General features: G+C 34.3%; 1 protein-coding gene and 1 non-coding gene across 2 annotated transcripts; both read right to left on the bottom strand.

Moving 5' to 3' along the window:
- Positions 1–259: 259 nt before the first annotated feature.
- LOC142621417 (U2 spliceosomal RNA) lies at positions 260–455 on the bottom strand. Its single transcript, XR_012841796.1, has one exon. It is a non-coding gene; the product is annotated as a U2 spliceosomal RNA (small nuclear RNA).
- Positions 456–1,607: 1,152 nt separating this feature from the next.
- LOC142618706 (uncharacterized) lies at positions 1,608–7,538 on the bottom strand. Its single transcript, XM_075791697.1, has 3 exons — positions 7,200–7,538; positions 3,217–3,494; positions 1,608–2,200 (listed from the first exon to the last, which is right to left on the bottom strand). Exons 1-3 carry the CDS (start codon positions 7,444–7,446, stop codon positions 1,886–1,888), a joined length of 840 nt encoding a protein of 279 aa, XP_075647812.1. The 5' UTR covers positions 7,447–7,538; the 3' UTR covers positions 1,608–1,885.
- Between the last annotated feature and the right edge of the window lie 10,531 nt (positions 7,539–18,069).

The following is an 18,069-nucleotide window of genomic DNA, read 5'->3' as shown; positions in this document are numbered from 1 at the left end:
TCAGTTTACTTCCACGTGGAATTTTTAATGCCACTATAACAGGTGCCACGACAATAGCAGATGCCTGGCACATTTTTGTAAAACTCTCGAGTTTCACGAGCTCAATTCCTAATTAGTATGGGCTGCAAAATATTTGGCCGCTTGGGTGCAGCCGTATGCAAGTCAAGGTTTACAGATCATTAAGTTAACATATGCGAACATTAATCAACGCAATAAACGGAAACAGGCTAGACATCAGATAGTTTTGAATTAGTATTGGGAGTGGTGCGCCAGGCCCTTGCAATAGTGCAACGCATGCGCGACGCTTGAAGACCCCAATAGCAAGCTATTGTGATGGGCCTTCCCCCTCAAGAAATAAATTTAATATCGTATGACCCGATGGGCCACATATCAGATATTAAACTGATAAGAACAGATACTACACTTGATCTTAGCCAAAAGGCCGAGAAAGGTATGATTTGTACAGATTTTTCGTTTCGCTTTTATACGTCAGCCCTCACCACTCGCTGCTCTTATTCTCTCGATGTGGGAGTATAAAAAAAAAGTATCCTTGTATCATCTTTTAGAATCCAAAGTTGTGCAGCAGTGTGCATCAGGTGAGTGAAGAATCTTGTTTCCCACTGTAACAGGGGGTCAACTCCTCCCAGCAAATAGGAACAACACAGAAAAGCATGATTTTCCCAAGCAGTTCCCACTGGTCTTGATCTTAAAAACTCACAATTTTACAACTCTAGCAAAAACTATCTGTGTTATAACTAAAATTTTAGATATTTTTATCTCGACTTAAACTGTGGAATCTTAGAGGATCCAAAATTTATTAATTTCTGATTTAGTTTCTAATTAGAACTATAGTTTTAAAATATTATAAAAATCAATCCCAAACTAAATATAGTCACAATTTTTTTTAAAAAAAAACATAGTCTAGTATTGCACTTTGTGGATTTTTGTTTCCACTGTAAGCTTCTCTATGGAAAATTAAAAATCACTTCGTCAAAGGTGTACCCTTTTTACTACCTTGTTCGAGGACTATCTTTTGGATAGATATCACTCATAACTAAACTAATTAGTTTTAAACATTTTTTTTGGACTTTTAGCCTATGATCTTTAGAATGTACCCTAATATTTTGCTTTAAAAAAAAATGATAATTTAGCTGATATAACAAGTGTCACAGAGTACTCGTGAATCATGATTCTTTTATAATAATAATAAATAAATAAAATCAGATAATACCACTAAACTACAAGGTTCTTGACAATGCAATTTTTTTTTTTTTTTTTTTTTTTTTAGAGACTCAATTTTATACATCTAAACCCCAAAATCACACACACCAGTCAACCTAAAGATGTAAATATAGAGCCTAAGCTGTAACCGGAGTCAAATTATCCGGCAAATAGGAACGATCAGCAAAGGAAAGGATGGTCTTCGGAAGCAATTTTCATAGGATGAAAAGTCCCCATTAAGAGTATAGAAGAAACCTCAACGAAACTTAAGAAAAAAAGTGGGAATAACCTCAGCAATTTTGAAATATGTCATCTAGGTGTGTCACTAAACAGTAAACTGTATATTTGCAAAGAATTCTGTGATATAATGTCATTGAAAAAAAAAGTTGAAGAAATAAAATACCGTAGTTATTATTTTCTTTAAATGATAATTTAGCTGTTCTAGCAAGTGCCAAACTGGAGATTTGAATCATGATTCTCTTTACAACCTTACTTTGGATATACAAAGCTCATATTTTCATTTACTCTTAGCCTAGTATAGATCCATAATTTCTTCCTCTAAATTTCACTCTTTGCTAACAACTTCCTATGTAAAATGAATATAACAAAATGATAGAACATACAAGATAAAAATTTAAAGTAACTCTTTAAGGCTTTCTTTGTGTCATTCACGATGGTGGTGGCTATTTGGCTGGGAACTTATCTCTCTTTTGAAAGCATGGAAAAGATCAATACCAAGAAAAACATTAAGCACGTTCATTCCAACCATCCCAAATAAGGCAAGTGGCAACTCAATTCCCTGTCCAAACTTATGACGATCTCTGAGAAGCTTGACAGTGATAAGAACATGAGATACAAACCTTGCTAAAATGAAAGCTACCCAATTAAGAACCCATTCTGCCCTCACAATTCTGCTGTTGGCATCACGAAGACCAGCCATTCGTCGCACTTTCCTTACATGCAGAAATATGGAATGCAACTGTATCATCAGAAGAAATTTAACCTTCAGTTACATCAACTAGATTCAGTGCGCATATTCACATTAGTATTCAAATTTTTGATAACATTATCAAAATTTTGGGATTTGGTTTTAATTCGAAGTCACCTTGATTTCTAGCAGAATTTTGGTAGTAAGAGAACAAGATCCAAACAATGGTTCTCACGGGCTAGGCTTAATATCAAATTAACCAACACTTTGTTGAAACAAATTTGAAGCTTTTTTTCTTGGAAAAATTAAAAAGGAAATCAGGAAGACCACTTTTTTATGACTTGCTTGCATAGCAAAATAGATTGAAAATTAAAAGCAGTAAAAGATAACAAGGAGGGATCCTGATCACTCAAATTACACGAGGGCACAAAAACAGATATCATCACTAAGCATGCCAATGGCATGAATGCAAGATTTTACTCAGATTGATACAACTGGAGCCAAAATTTATTAAATTTTGACAGTCTCTCCAGTGGGAATTTCAAGCATTTTACTAAAGCTAATACACAGATTTCAAACAAATTTTAAACAAGTGCAGCCTTCATTAACATAGACAGATCAAACAAATGAATGAGTGATAACCACAAAGCTATAAATCACTTGAAGACCATTCCTCTAATAGCATAAAAAAGCATCTTAAGACATATTTATCCTTTAAGAGTTCATCTCCTCGAGTGTGTTATTAAAATGTAATAAATAAGAGGAAGAAGCACTAGCTATACCTTAAGGCTTGGTTATACAGTCACAAAACTATACAAGAAACCACCACACATATAGTTTTAGCGAAAATTATACAGTAATAAATATTTTGTTAAGGTTCTTTAATTTGTTTAGTAAACACTTCATTTATGAGAATTGATTCTCACTCTTAAGTGCAGCGCACACATCTAGGGGTTAAGCCTGCAGTTATGCGTCAGGCAAAAAAACATTTATCCTATTACCAATTTACCATCATATTACATTGGAAAAGTAACCGGGGGGGGGGGGGGGGGGAGAGAAGAACATACCTCACAAATGAGAGTGAGAATAAGGTAATTGATAGTGACGTTTCGATATAAAGCAAGAGAGAAGCAAATGAGGAGAATCAGATGATGCAATAAAATGGCAGGGATCCAACCATTGTATAACCGGTAATGCAGCATATCCCATTGATCATATGCAAAGTAACCACATGAGAAGCATAAAGCTGGATATGCCCAAGGCCAAGTCCCCCCAAATAACTGTGAGTGCTCAAACATCCCATTTGATCCATTTTTTAACCACTGATTAACCAAAATGAATACCACTGCACAGGAGGTAAACAAACATTTGAAATTACTAGCATAACTAATAAAATTCAGAATGAAGACATGTCAAAGACAACATGATTATAATGTTTGAGCATTTGAAACTATAAAAATTGTAAACCAATTGATAAATTTCAGAAACAGTTAGAAGAGCCCAGCAATCAAGACAAGCATAGAAACTATAAAAAAAAAGAGAGGCTTTTTATAGCTTTTTTCAAGAAAGCTTTAAAATCCTAGACAAGAATATCAATGGGATTGAATTTTCATTAATAGATTGACCTAATTTTAGGCCTACAAACCCAGCAATACCAGCCAAAGTGATATATATGCATGTAGGACTGTATATAATATATAATCTATGTAGGTGTATACTTTGCAAACGTGCACATATGGAACAGAAACCTGCAACCAACAACAGCTAAACAATAATAGCTTCCAAAAAGATAACCATGTACAACTCCACAAATCCTTGTTCTGTAAAGTTCTTTGTTTTTCATTTTTGTCTCTGTCTTTGTTTTTTAAAGTTTGAAGCACTTGACTATGGTACGCTGAGGGATAAAAAGACAAATAGTGAGAAATCATCTCTTGCATATGTATGTGATATTACAGCTAGCGCGATAACCTATCACAACTGTTGCAATTAGAAGAAATTCTGAATTTATATTCTGAAACATATCAAACAGCATCACCTAATTTACCGATCTCTGAATCAATTTTCTATTTTTACTCCAAGACCAATAACTATATTTTGAAAGGCAAGACCACCTCCAGACTACAGAAGAGTCCAAAACATTAGTTTTAGATCAAGGTATCTATTACAGAAAAGTATTCAAATAAAGTCTTATACCTGATTCTTTGGAAATAAGGGACAATTCCCATGGTCAATGAAAGTCTGGATAAACCCAACTTCACTGCTTTACGTATTTAACACCTGAGGCTTAGATGAAGTTCAGTTGTCAACATATTAAGCTCCACAAACCCTTGGCTCCAGCTACTTAATAATTGATCTAAAAATGACTTATCAAGACCTAGCTAAGCCTTAGTGATATAAAAGTATCTTTAAAATTATCTCTTATCCAATGCTCACATAGATATATTCCATAATACAGATACAGTGCATCCATTACTTCCATTCTTTGCATAATCACAATCTCCTATGGATGCTTCAAGATTGGAACACTCGAACTTGCTCCGACTAGCACTTCCATTTTTCAATGCAAACACCATTAATAATGATTCATCATTATTAAACCAGATAAGGCTAAAATTTTATTATTTACAAGTACTCAGAATAGTTATTAGTCTACAATGATGATTTAAGATTTAGAGATTGAAAGGGAGTAGTGACTTCCTTGTGTTCATTATATATGTCCATTAAGTAGTTCTAAATCTCTAACACTTAAAATCATCATTGGAGCCTTTTTCACACCACATACTCTTTCCATGGGAAAGATTATGCACACGTACCTTGTAAATTGTAAAAAAACAAAAACAAACATTAAAATCACCACTCCCTTTCAATCTCTAACTAATTCTATCAAAACCCTATCTCGTAGGGATATTTGAATAAAGAATATATAGAAAGTAGTATACTGATTACTGACTTCCAACTCCTCCAACTTCACATTTCCTCATCTGTCTATCTAACCAACACAGTATCAATTGATGCTTCTCTAGCTATAGAGCATGCATACAAGTCACAAAACAACATCTTCAACGAATGATCCCCACACCAGATGTCATGTCATACCCGAACTCAGTGACTAAATGCAGGGAGCACAACCAGAATTATTTTGAAATTTATTATTTCAGATTTTCATTTATCTTAGGGGATTGGAATTTTTTTATTTATTCTTTATTTTTTGGATTTGAATAGGGATCCAATTTATTTATTTATTTTAGATACGGATACATTTTTAGATTATCTTTAGTTGAGACTTGAGAGTTTTATGGGGCATGATCTATTATTCCCTGATACTACTCTATCAAAAGGCTCCAAGTGGTGTTGTTATAGTCAGACTATTATAGAATAAAAATTCCTTCGTCGAAAATGTCTTTATCTACTTGGTGGTGATTTCAAGCAACCCTTAGGTAGTGAATTTTGGTTTTTAGGCTTCTTGAGGTGATGAAGCTTAGGCTGTCTTGCATCAGTGACCATTTCCTACATCAACTCGCACATAATGTAAAAGTTTGTCCCACCCAATCCTAATGTATTTCAATAGGCCACAACCGTGAGTCCAAATAGGTTTCAAAATCCATCAACCCCATTCCATACAGTACTTCACATTTATCGCACATTACTATAAATGAGTATTACCATAACCATTTTCCTATTCAGGGCTGGCTCAACCATTAGGCCACTTAGGCAATGGCCTAAGGCCCCCTCTATTAACCAATAGAACATAATAAAGGCTTTCTCGAATATAATTAAGGCCCCTCTCACCTAGTAAAAAAATCAATATAGCCCCTAGAATGCATTGTCCCAAAAATTTTAATCAATAAAAATTATTCTCTCTTTAAATGTTGTGCATTCTCTTAAATTATTAGTCTATTTGCGGTAGTTAAGATTGTAAAATTTCTATCTCCCAAACAAAATTAAAATTAGAATAAATAGTTTTACAGACAAGTTCAGTAATAAATCCAAAGTCACCTAATCCCAACTTTTCCTAGAGAGATTATCACTACGAATAAAAGGGAAAAAAATAAACACTTTCTTTCCATCTTGATTCTTGAAGGAATCAGTTTCAAAAAAAAAAAAAAAGATTCTTGAAGGAATCAAACCCCATATTATCCATGCTTACCTCGCTGCTCACCATTTTGATTATCTTTTTTTGCTTTCTTTACAGCTGCTCATCAATTGGTGGTTTTTTAATTTGTATCCTATCATCTTCATTTCAGGTTGACTTTTATTTTACTCCCCCCCCCCCCCTTTTTTTTTTATCTTCTTCTTGTTGTTTCCACCATTGCAAGGCTTTCTCCCTTTTGTTGGGTGAAAGTAAGACTAAGTTTATTTCATGTAGACCATCTTAATTATTATTATAATATTTTTTTTTTTCTGAGTATGTGGTCTTCTTATACATTATTATGTGTACAGAAGAAACAAAAAAAACCTTCTTTATTTAGTCTTTTAGCTTTGCCCTATTACAAGTTTTATAAAAATATTAGTTTTTATTTATTTAGCCAGCCTTCAAAGTTTCTCCCTATTTACACGTTCTGTATTGATCTCTATAGCAAAATCAGATTTTGCTTCTAGACCTATAGGAATCCTCATCCCATCTGTGACGTAAAATTTAAAAGATCCCTCTTGTCAGTTATAACACCAAAAACTTAATTATTAATTTTATATCTTCAAAAATCCAGAAAAATAATTTATTAAAAATTAAATTAATATTACCTAAATCCCAGATTAAATATACCCAATCAACCAATAGGAAATGACATTTAAAGATAATTCATCGAAAGAAACCAAACATTTCCAATGTTTTTCGGGTAAACTATCAAACAGAACACGTCACATACCGTGAAGCCAAGCCAACACATGACCAAACAAACGATAAAAATGAAATAGGAAATTCGCAATAACTATATATCCCAGATTCACCACTAGCACTGAAATTTGCAACACTAAAAACAACAACACAATAGCAATATACCCAAATGAAAAACAAGGAAGAAAACCCAGAAAGAAGAAATGGGAAACGAACCCGAGGAAGAGATGACGAAGGAGTGGAGGAGAGAGACGGAGGTGTTGACGAAGAGTGGGTCCTTAGAAAAGCGAAAGCGGATGACCCAGTTGGCCGTTTGAAAAAAGCAACACCCAGCGATGACACAAAGCAGCTCGTTTCGCTTGTTGAATACTATTTCAAACGAAAGAGATAGCAACCACAGAAACAGTGTCGCAAAGAAAAATGCCCCTGTAGCCTTGTTTTCATTTTGCACCATTCTCGCCATAACCCTCTCTTCTCTGTTTACTGGGCAAAAACGGCTGACACAGAATTTTTGGATAAAGCATATTACCAGCTCAACGTTGCTCTTTGGTGCTTCAAGTTTTCAACCCAATAAAAAATTGATGTGTAAAAAATAAAAAAATAAAAATCAGCATTCTTGTGCTTTTAGTTCATACAAGATTTTTTTTTTTTTTTTTTAAATAACTATAAAATCCAAACTATATCATTAGTAAGCAAAAGTTTGAAACAAATTTGGTTTCTAACAAATCGAGTCCAGAGAACTCAATTTTGGGCTTATAAATCGAGTATAATGTATTTGATTTGTTCATCGTGGCAGTAGCTGAGGTGGACAGTGAGTTCACGTAGACCTAAAAATCGAGTCCTTTGGACTCGAATTAGGAAATCGAGTCCATTGGACTCGATTTCTTTGAAGCACTCCACGTGTCCCCCAAATAAGTCGCACATCTCACGTAACTTTCCAAAATCCCTCAATTTCAAACACTCTCCCACCGTCTCTCTCAGTCTCACTCTCAAAACACCCACACAAACACATCGTCTCTCTCAGTCACACCAAAACTCAGCGACACTCAGCCACCCAAACGCCACCAAATCTGATCCACACACCCAAATCCGACCCAAATGCCCAAAGACCCAAACTATCCCCACCACCATCGCAGTGAACCCATCCCACAATAAACCCACAACGAACCCATCGGCACCACCATCAAACCCGCACATCCCACATCAAAAAATTAGCCACAGATCAAAAGCAAACACCATCCGTCACAATACCCACAACAAAAAAATTAAAGAAAACCCATCAAACCCACACATCCCACAACCCACACCCATCAAACCCATTAAACTCACACCACCATCATTGAAACACTACTTCACAACAACACCACAACCGGCAGCACCACCACCACCACCACAATCCTACCTAGCAAAACCAGCCACAAATCCAACAACCACTGTCACCCACTACCTCCATGGCTCCACCACATATGCCGATGTCCACTGCTCCTTGCAGATCACCGATGTCCATTGCTCCACGCTGATCCATTCACACTACGGCTCACTCCGCCTCTCCTACGAGGACATTTGGCTCTGATCCTCTGACGACGTTCGCCTCCACGCCTGGTTCATCAAGCTTTTCCCCAACTGCCGAGGTCACCTCTCCCAGTCCTTTTCTTTTGGTCTTTGTTTCAGAGTCTTAGGGTTTGAATTTAGAATTTCGTGCAAGTGAGTTTTTCAAATTTGAAGGACTTTGAGAGGATTTTTTTTTTTTTGCCTTATTTTCTTTTTGTTTGAAGAGTTAGGTTCCTGTTTCACTGAATTAGGGTTTTGTTGTTGTTAGGTTATAGGAATTTAGTGTTTAGAGTCGTTGAATTCGAGTTGGAGTGTGTTAGGTTTTTGTTGTTATAGTTTTTTAGGGTTTGGGTTTAATGCTTGTACCTTTACTTAATAGTGGAAGATGAGAATTGATGAGCGCAAATGGGAACCCCTTTACTTACAAGCTTGTCTTAATTTTTAGACTAGACAGAATTTTTAATTTTTGCATTTCATTCGAATTGAGCTTTTTAAATTTGAAATGATTTTGTTATATATATATATATATATATATATATATCAGTTTGAAACTTGAAATTAATGTACTTATCCTCATGCCCAGGAGGCTTTTTAGCAAATTCTTCTAATACCTTAAAATACCTTACTTGTACAGTGTTCTTGGATCCACAGCAAATTTTAATGTTGAAGGAAAAAATGTTTTCTACAAAACTTTGATGATGCAGAAAACAATAAGTAATCATGCATGCTGTTTGTTGTTTTTTTGTACTATTGTCATTTATAATTGGAATGGACAGTAACCATTGTTGGATAGTTCATTGATAAGATTGTTGTAATATTGTAGACCCTTTGGATTGACAGGTCCTCTTCCATCTGAAACATTAGAAAATAAGCAGCTTAAGTATGAGAAAAAGTGTCATATTACTAGATGGTTAAAATTAAATGAGCATATATTTAGTTGGTTTTGTCATGGGTCGTATAATTAGTATCTATTAGGTAGAGCACAACCAATCAAGGAATGAACAATTGGCCTGCAGAACACTTTCATTTTGTTATAATTATGGTTTACCCTTTTTTTTTTTGCTGAATAAATATTTTATTGCTAAAAAAAACTCCACCCAAAACAGGGGAGAAACAAAAAGATCGAGCTGAAATCACCCATCTCTAACAAAGGCCTAAGATACATGAGAAGGCAAATTGGAGATGGGAACTGGCCCAGACCAGTTCACAAGAGTTGCCCATTGGGCGAGCAAATGTGTAGATACATTACCCTTTCTATGAACAAAAGAAAATTCAACATTTGAAAAGCCATTAACAAATTACAAAATATCTTCAAACATGTTAAGTTTTTGGGACAAATGATCATTTCTCATGGTGTTATAAAAAGTGGTGCTAAGTTTAAATCATGTTTCCATTCTAACTCAAATTTAAAAAGTTAAATGTACTACCTGTGCAATTGGTAATATATTAATGGATAGTTGCTTCGTGTTACTGTTTTGATAGTTGATCGAGTCTAAGAAACTCGAAATGTTAGTTTGCTAATTAGTTTGAAAACGATGTTAACTAACGAATATGTTTGAAAATGGGTGTCTTATGCCAATTTTCTCCTTTTGGTTCTGTTTTTGTTTCAGAGAAATTGAGTGTTAAAGAGTCAAATTCACGTGGAACTCAAGTTTCTGAGACTCAAGTTGCTACAATGAAATCGATATTAAGAAACTTGAGATGTTAGTTTGCTAATTAGTTTGAAAACGATGTTAACTAACAAATATGTTTGAAAATTATCTTTATATGCCAATTTTTTCCTTGCAATGTCACCCGAACTTACCTAGTAGTTTTAAGTTGATGTCTTCTATTTAGCTAGTTTTTCTATTCACTTGATTCTATCTTATTGACATAAATATTATCCCTTATGGAGCTTGTGTGCATAGTGGTATTTGGAGAATTGTACAATAAATTAGGCTATATTGAAATCCTTGCCAATTTATCTTGAACATGTGCTTATATTACTCTTGACTCCCTAAACTTTGTGTAGTATGGCTGCCGTTGCTGTTGAGGTGGTTGATGAGTTCGGTCCTAGTCCCAGGGTTCCTTCAGTGTTAAGGTTTCTCACTGAACATCAATCGTCCGCTGTTTGGGAAGGCAAGGTAAAATTAAAAACCGACGACCTGCTGAATTTCTATATTCTTTTCTTATCCTTTTACATTATGTTGATTTTTTTTTTCATTTCTAAAATCCTAAGTTTGTTAATAGTATCACTAGCTTTGAATGCATAGTCATGCCCATTAGTTGGATTGAGTTAGATTGCTTATGTTCTTGCAAAATGGTCTCTTAATAATTATCTACCTCTATCATTTTCGTTTTAGGCTATACTCCTGATTTTGTTGATGTAATTCTTCTTGAGCATAACCTTAATCTTGATATATAGCTTTTGTATTTTTGGTTTTTGTATAAAAAAAAATAAGGAGACTACAAACGCTTCATTAAATAAGTTGTCATAAACTCATGGAAATTCCAATTAAAGGACTTATAGTCTATTTTGTGAACAATAGCTACAATCATTTATACAATCATTTTTTGTGTCGATCATGGAAATACGCGACAAGTTTGCTCCAAGTGAATTCAACCATTGCAGCAATGGGCAGGCCACGGGCACCTTTGAGTACTCCATTGAAGCACTCCGAGACATTGGTTGTCATAGCCCCATAATGGTATCCACCATCACGTAGCTAGGTCCACTTGTCTATATCCTCTTTCATTAGATATGTGTATGGCATGATGGATGGGTCGGGTTCACTTACCTATTGTTCGGTGGCTGATTTCTTCCTAAGGGCCTCGATCTCGGCTTCCTTGATAGGTTGCATGTACAACTCAAATTTAGCTTCCTGAGTAGCATACCCCGCTTTCAAGGCCAATGACTTTAAAGTGGCGTCCTAAAAATGCGTGTTGAAATTGCTAGCAACATGTCGAAGGCAATATTTGTGGTATACTCGTACTCGTCCATGATCATCTCTAGGCCAGTTTGCAATTGCATTTCGAATACCCTTATGTCGGTCAAAAATTATGCAAATGTCCTTATTTGCTATCACATCCCCCAGTACAAACCTGACGCAATCTAAAAACCACCTCCAACTAGGCACTGACTCTTTGTCCACAACAGCAAAGGCGAGAGGCAAAACCTTGTTGTTGGCATTGGTGGCCATTGCACTCATTAACACCTCTCGATATTTACCATACAAATGGGTCCCATCAATACTGATCACTGGCTTACAAAGTCTGAATCCTTCAATGCACAGAGCGAAAGCCCAAAATACATATCGCAATATTGTAACACCTTCCTCCCTTAGTTCAGTGAGATACCAATATTGGGTGCCAGCTTCTTGATCCAAGTATGCCAACAACAACTTTTTTAACCTTTCGTAAGACTCTTCCCAATCGCCGAATATCTTTGCAATAACCCTTTGTTTCGCATCCCAAATCTTATAGTAAGAAAGCTTATGTGCATAATACTTCCCTTTGATGTAATCTCTAAGGTGTTGAATTGTTGCCATGTGATTTTCTTGCAACGTTGGAACAAATTCTGCTGCAAGAAAATTACAATTCATCATTCTACCATCAAGAGCCATGTACAACTGTGAGGACCCCCATAAGATGTGACCCTCCATATTCCCTGTTTAGGCTTCATGACTGCCCCAACGTACCACTTGCATGACCCATCCATGCATTTCACATACAGTCTACTTTTGGTTGACCTACTAGTCAGAAAGTTATTGTTATGCTTTGCGGCATAAATTGTTAATGCACATTTCACCGCTTCTTTATTCGCAAAAATCAACCCCGTACAAAAATTCATATCCGCATTCCAAGAAGAAGCAAATGCTTACTCACTAACTTTAGGATCAACCATATTTTCCTAAGTATTTTCATAAAATGATAATGCGGGAGGTTCATAAACGGGGGTCGCATTTGTAACATGCTGAACTCTAACAGTAGCGTTTGCATCATCTTCATCACATTCATCCATATCATCAACATTAGGATTGAGAGTAATTTCATGGTCATCAACACCCCTATCAAAGTCACCTTGCTCAATCCTCTCTTCGTACTCATCTCTATCGTCAAGATCTTCCCCAACACAGTATTCGTCTTCATCTTCAACTACTAGAAGTGTAGAGGATTCACCTCAATGTCTACAAAATTGATTTTCATATCTATTGCCAAGTTCGCTCTCAACTGTTCTTGGTGTCTCTTGAAAATGGGGTGTATAGCCTCCCAACGTGGTGCATTGATCATCTAGGACTGCAAACTGTAGAGATGTAGTTGTTTGTATAATATCCTTTGCGCCGACTTCCGTACGCGGCTCTAAAGTGACGTACAACTCAAAATTTGCTACTTGTTCCTATTGACGCATCTTGTGAAACATGAACTTCACATGTTTGTCTTCTATTATCGCTATATATTTGTAATTAATGCATTGATTAAGGACTTCATGTGGAGAACGGAAAATAATATGTATGTCATGCAAAGCAGGGTTCAGTTCCAGCTCTTCCATAATTTTTATCTTCAAATCAATCAAGGTCTTTAACTTACGACGTATCATCATATAACAGCACTGGATACCCGGACCTTGAAATGAAAATCCATCATAAGGGTTGGCATTGCCAAGGGATCCACCGTAGTATATATTTATATAGATCATTATCAACTTATAGATCATCAAGTGCAATTGTGTTAGTGACAAATTTATAACTCTCAATCAACATCAATCACAAAACTTTGCGTATGACATGCCAACAATACTAACCTCAACCAAATTTGCATATACTCACATCCAAATCATTCTAGAGGCATGACTTTCAAAACCCATTCAAATAAGATATGATGAACAAAAATATTATACCAACTAGTTGCCCACTGAAATCTTTGTTACAAATCTTAAACAACTATATCTTGAAATAATTTATGCTAAAAAAACTGTAATGGGTGTCTTAGGTATCAAACTCATAATCCATTTCATACCAATGACAAAAACCTAAAAGTACTAAATATTCATAACAATTGATAACAATATTTAGTACTAAATATTCCTAATATTAATTTTTTAAAAACCTAGCATATTATTAATCACAATATTTACACTAACAAACAAAAATATTCCCAATATGTTGTAATAACATAATTAATAACAATATTTGGTACTAAATATTTCCCCAATACTAAATATTCCCAATAATTAATCACAATATTAATTTTTTTAAAAAACCTAGAAAATAATTTAATCACAATATATACACTAACAAAAAATAAACAAATATTCCCAATATGTTGTAATAACATAATTAATCACAATATTTGGTACTAAAAATTCCCAATAATTAATCACAATATTAATTTTTTTTAAAACTTAGCAAATAATTTAATCACAATATTTACACTAACAAACAAAAAAATTTCCAAATATGTTGTAATAACATTAATCACAATATTTAGTACTAAGTATTCCCAATAATTAATCATAATAATAATTAAAAAAAAACTAACAAATAATCACAATATACTAAAAAATAAACTACCCACAATATACTAACAAATAAATTACTCATAATATTTACACTAACAAACAAAAAAACAAAAATTTTCAAACTAAAAAACAAAAATTTTCCTAATATGTTCTAATTGTTTCTTAAAAAAAATAACCTAACAAATAACCACAATATTAACTAACAAAAAATATTAACAATATTGTAAAAACATTACCTGAGAGTTGATGAAAGTTGAGTGTGATTGTTGTGTGAGTGAAGAGAGGAAAGTTGTGTGAGTGAAGAGAGGAAAGTTGTAAGAGCAGAAGAGAGGTATGAGAGCAGAAGAGAGGGTGTGAGCCGGGTAAGGGGGGATAAAGGTCCCAGTTGGGACCCACATGACACGTGAACTTACTGGGGACCATTCACAAAAATCGAGTTTAGTAGAGTCGATTTCCATTAAAAAGAAATTGAGTCTAATGCACTCGATTTGTCCAGGTGGCGACCAGACAAAAAATCGAGTCTATTAGACTAGATTTCTATTAAATAGATCCACGTGACTGCGCACGTGGTGGTAGGCTCATACGCCAGAAACTCGAGTCTAATGCACTCGATTTTGGAAAACGAGTCCAATGGACTCGATTTATAGGTGGACATACAGCTGGACAAATTGTCCACCTCAGCTGTTGGCGCCATGAGGAAATCGAGTCCTTTGGACTCGATTTGTTAGAAATCCAAATTGTTTCAAACGTTGCCTTACTAATGATATAGTTTGGATTTTATAGTTACTTTATCAAAAACTCCTTCATACAAAGGGCAACTAACAAATTTACCCTCAAAATTTTCTAAACCATGTTCACCTCTTTTCTTTTTTTGAGGCCACAAATTTACCCTAAAAAAAATTTCTAGAACAATATTTTCACAACAAATTATAAGTGATATGTTTTTATAGTCTATTAGAGCAATGATATTGGTGGTGCTAAAAAGCTATATTGTTATTTTTAGCACTACCCGATATTAAAAGTAGCTGTGCACTGTAGCTCATAGTTAAAAATAATGATATTATTATATTTATGTGTGAACATTGTATTAATATATAAATAATTTCTTATTTTTCTTCATGGACTTGCCTTTTTTTTTTTTTTTTTTTTTTCTCTCTTTTGTTTTTCTCTCTTCGTATCCACTCTTTCTGATCTCAATCTCCAGTAGCTGTCAAATTATTTTGATGAAGCACGGTGCTCTTTTTTTTTTCCCCTTCTTGTAGTGGCTAATTTTGTTTGTGGGTTTGTTTGTGATTGTGAGTTGTGGTTGAAATGGTGGTTTGGTGGCTGCGTTAATGGTGGTTTCATGTTTGGCTATGGGTTTGGTTATAGAAGTGGGTTATGGTTGTGGTTGCTGTGGGCTGTATTGTGGTTGTAGTTGTGGTTGTCTTGGCAATGGAGTGGTAGTGGAGTGGCTGTGACTGTTTTTGGTGTTGGCAGTGGAGTGATGGTGGAGTGGTTGTGGCTGTTTTTGGCTGTGTTGTGGCTGGTGGAGTGGTGGTGGAGGTGGTTGTGGCTGGTTGAAAGGTTTTTGCGGTGGATATGTTTTATTTTATTTTAATGAGTTCTTTATATTATTTTAATCAAATAGCTAAAAATAGGATCATTCTACCATACTCCTTTTTTTGGGGGTACGGTACCCACCTAAATCTAAACCATTAATTGAATAAAAATATGATTCAGACCATTCATTTAATTTGGAGTAATTTAGAGTGAATACTGGCTACTGGTCAAATAAGTTATATATATATATATATATATAAGTAAAAAAAAAAAGAACCCAATATTCACTGTGCACTTCTCCTTCTCAAAAACAAAATTCTCTCTATCACGCTTTGGACTCTATATCACGCTTCTGATTCGGTTTATCTAAAGAACCCAGTATTCGGCTTCTTACTAATCAACCACAAGAACCCAAGGCAGCTAAACAAAATCCAAAGAAGAAATAGTATCGACTGTTCTCTGCCCAGCGACGATATTTGAAATAGGTTTGTCTTTGACTTTCTCTTTCTCTCAGACGAAATTGATTTTTCTACTAATATACAGATTACTAAAGTTTCTTTGACCATCAACGCATGATTTGTCTTTAGTTTTATTCATTGTTAGTACTCCCTAATGCTATTAATTGATTTGGGTGTTGTTTGTTAACTTTGTTTCGAAAGTTGATTTGGAATTTCCTCCTATTTGAGAAACAAAATTTCAATACCCATGATAGCTTTACCATAATTCTCCCCCACCAGGACCACCACTACCAAATAAATCATAATAGGTTGTTGCATCTTCATCTTCATCATAATCACAAGGTGAACATGTGTTCACCCAAATCAATAGCTGATGTGTTTTTGTCATTATCACAAGATGAAGATAGACTTAGTTTGGTATATTTATCTTAGTTTTAAAATTGATTCTATTATCCATTATAACATTTGTATATGCCTTTTAATTTTTTATGATATAAGTTTTATGTTAAGTTGTACGGTAGTCATTCCACAAGTATAAGTGCTTGTGGGGTGTAAGGAATAAGGGATAGGGTTCAAGTTTCCAAGAAGGAGTTTCATACACATATGCACTTAGATTAGACTAGAATAAAATTTCTATCTTGTATTAAAAAAAAAAAAAAGCGTTGATCATTTATGTTGTCCAGGACAAAGTTTGCAAGGAAAAATTTGCAATTCCCACAGCTTTCAATTGTGATTTTTTTAATGTATGTTATTTCTTACTTTGTTTTTATTTCATGTTATATTGAGATAGGAGTATGGGGAGAGTGGAAGATATTGAAGAGCAGGTGTTTTCCAAGTTCCCCCCTCTGAAAAGACCAATTGGATCATATTTAATTTATTAGTAAGATTCATTTTCATTATGTATCCATTTATAATATATTTCCTATTGTTATATTTAAAATAATCTGTTTTTATTAAATTTGGATTTTCAGTAAAAAGCAAATAGAATAGATGAAAGCTAAGTGCATTGATAAGATAAGCACAGCTGTAAGTTGAATAATACTTATAGTTTTTATGTTATTGTTATTGTTTAGTTGACATTACATATTCATAGAGATCTTAATTGGGTATGAATATCTAACATTACAGGTTAAGAAGGAGATTAGAGAAAAGTGGATGAATATTGATGAAGACTCTAAATTAGAGTACAAGAAAGAAGCATGTGAGAATTCTGAAAAGTATGCCAATTTGTCACATAATATTCCTCGCAAATGATATAAAGTAAGTATTTACCTATGAAACTTTTAGCATGCATTACTATGTATTAAATTTCGTAATGAAACCCTTTTTATTCATTATATAATGCAGGTTTCATTACATACTCGGTGTGCCCCTAATCGTGTTCATTTGATGGCTTTAAATTTAAATGAAAGACAAAGATTTGTTATTTGAGAAATGGGATTTGGTAGTATGTTGAATTTAAAGTCTATACAGTTGGATAGAGATTTTTGCAAATGGTTAGTTGATCATTTTGACCGTAATTCTTGTGTGTTGGATATTCATGGAAGGAGGTTACCAATATCCACTGAAGATGTAGAATTTATTATAGGAATAAAATCAAGTGGGGTAGATGTGTCTATTGTTGCAAGCGCTGAAGAGATAAATCATATATGCCAACTACATGGATTAAATGTGGTAGGAACAGCTCAGCTACTAAGTGCCATTTGAAGCTTTAGAGGCGAATCAATGGTACTATTTATCATAAGATTCTGCAATTTTAAATTATTTATAGCATTTAAATCGTAAATGTTATAATGAAAAATTCAACAAGATTTATGGTGCAAACTTCATTAATGGAAATATAAAAGTTATCTCAACATTGAGTGCAAAATCTCATATCTTGATACTATCTCTTGTAACTTCACTAAATAACTCAGCATCCTAGCTAAGCAACAAAGGCTACCCTAAACCCCACCCACCCATAACTACAAACAAATATGCACTTGACTTAGCACCTAACTAAGACAAAGAATGTGATATCTATTAGCCACAACCATTA

This window comes from Castanea sativa, chromosome 12, assembly GCF_040712315.1.
Source record: "Castanea sativa cultivar Marrone di Chiusa Pesio chromosome 12, ASM4071231v1".
Taxonomy (NCBI): Eukaryota; Viridiplantae; Streptophyta; class Magnoliopsida; order Fagales; family Fagaceae; genus Castanea; species Castanea sativa.
Note: the sequence above shows the minus strand (reverse complement) of the source record. Positions and strands in the feature narration are given on the sequence as shown.

What these genes read in the sequence shown, in the direction of transcription:
- LOC142618706 (XM_075791697.1), bottom strand. Translation starts at nt 7,446, where the DNA reads ATGGCGAGAATGGTGCAAAATGAAAACAAGGCTACAGGGGCATTTTTC. An exon ending in CTTCGTCATCTCTTCCTCGG is followed by an intron (nt 3,495 to 7,199) that starts GTTCGTTTCCCA and finishes CCTCCTGTGCAG; the next exon opens with TGGTATTCATTTTGGTTAAT. An exon ending in TTCTCACTCTCATTTGTGAG is followed by an intron (nt 2,201 to 3,216) that starts GTATGTTCTTCT and finishes CTGATGATACAG; the next exon opens with TTGCATTCCATATTTCTGCA.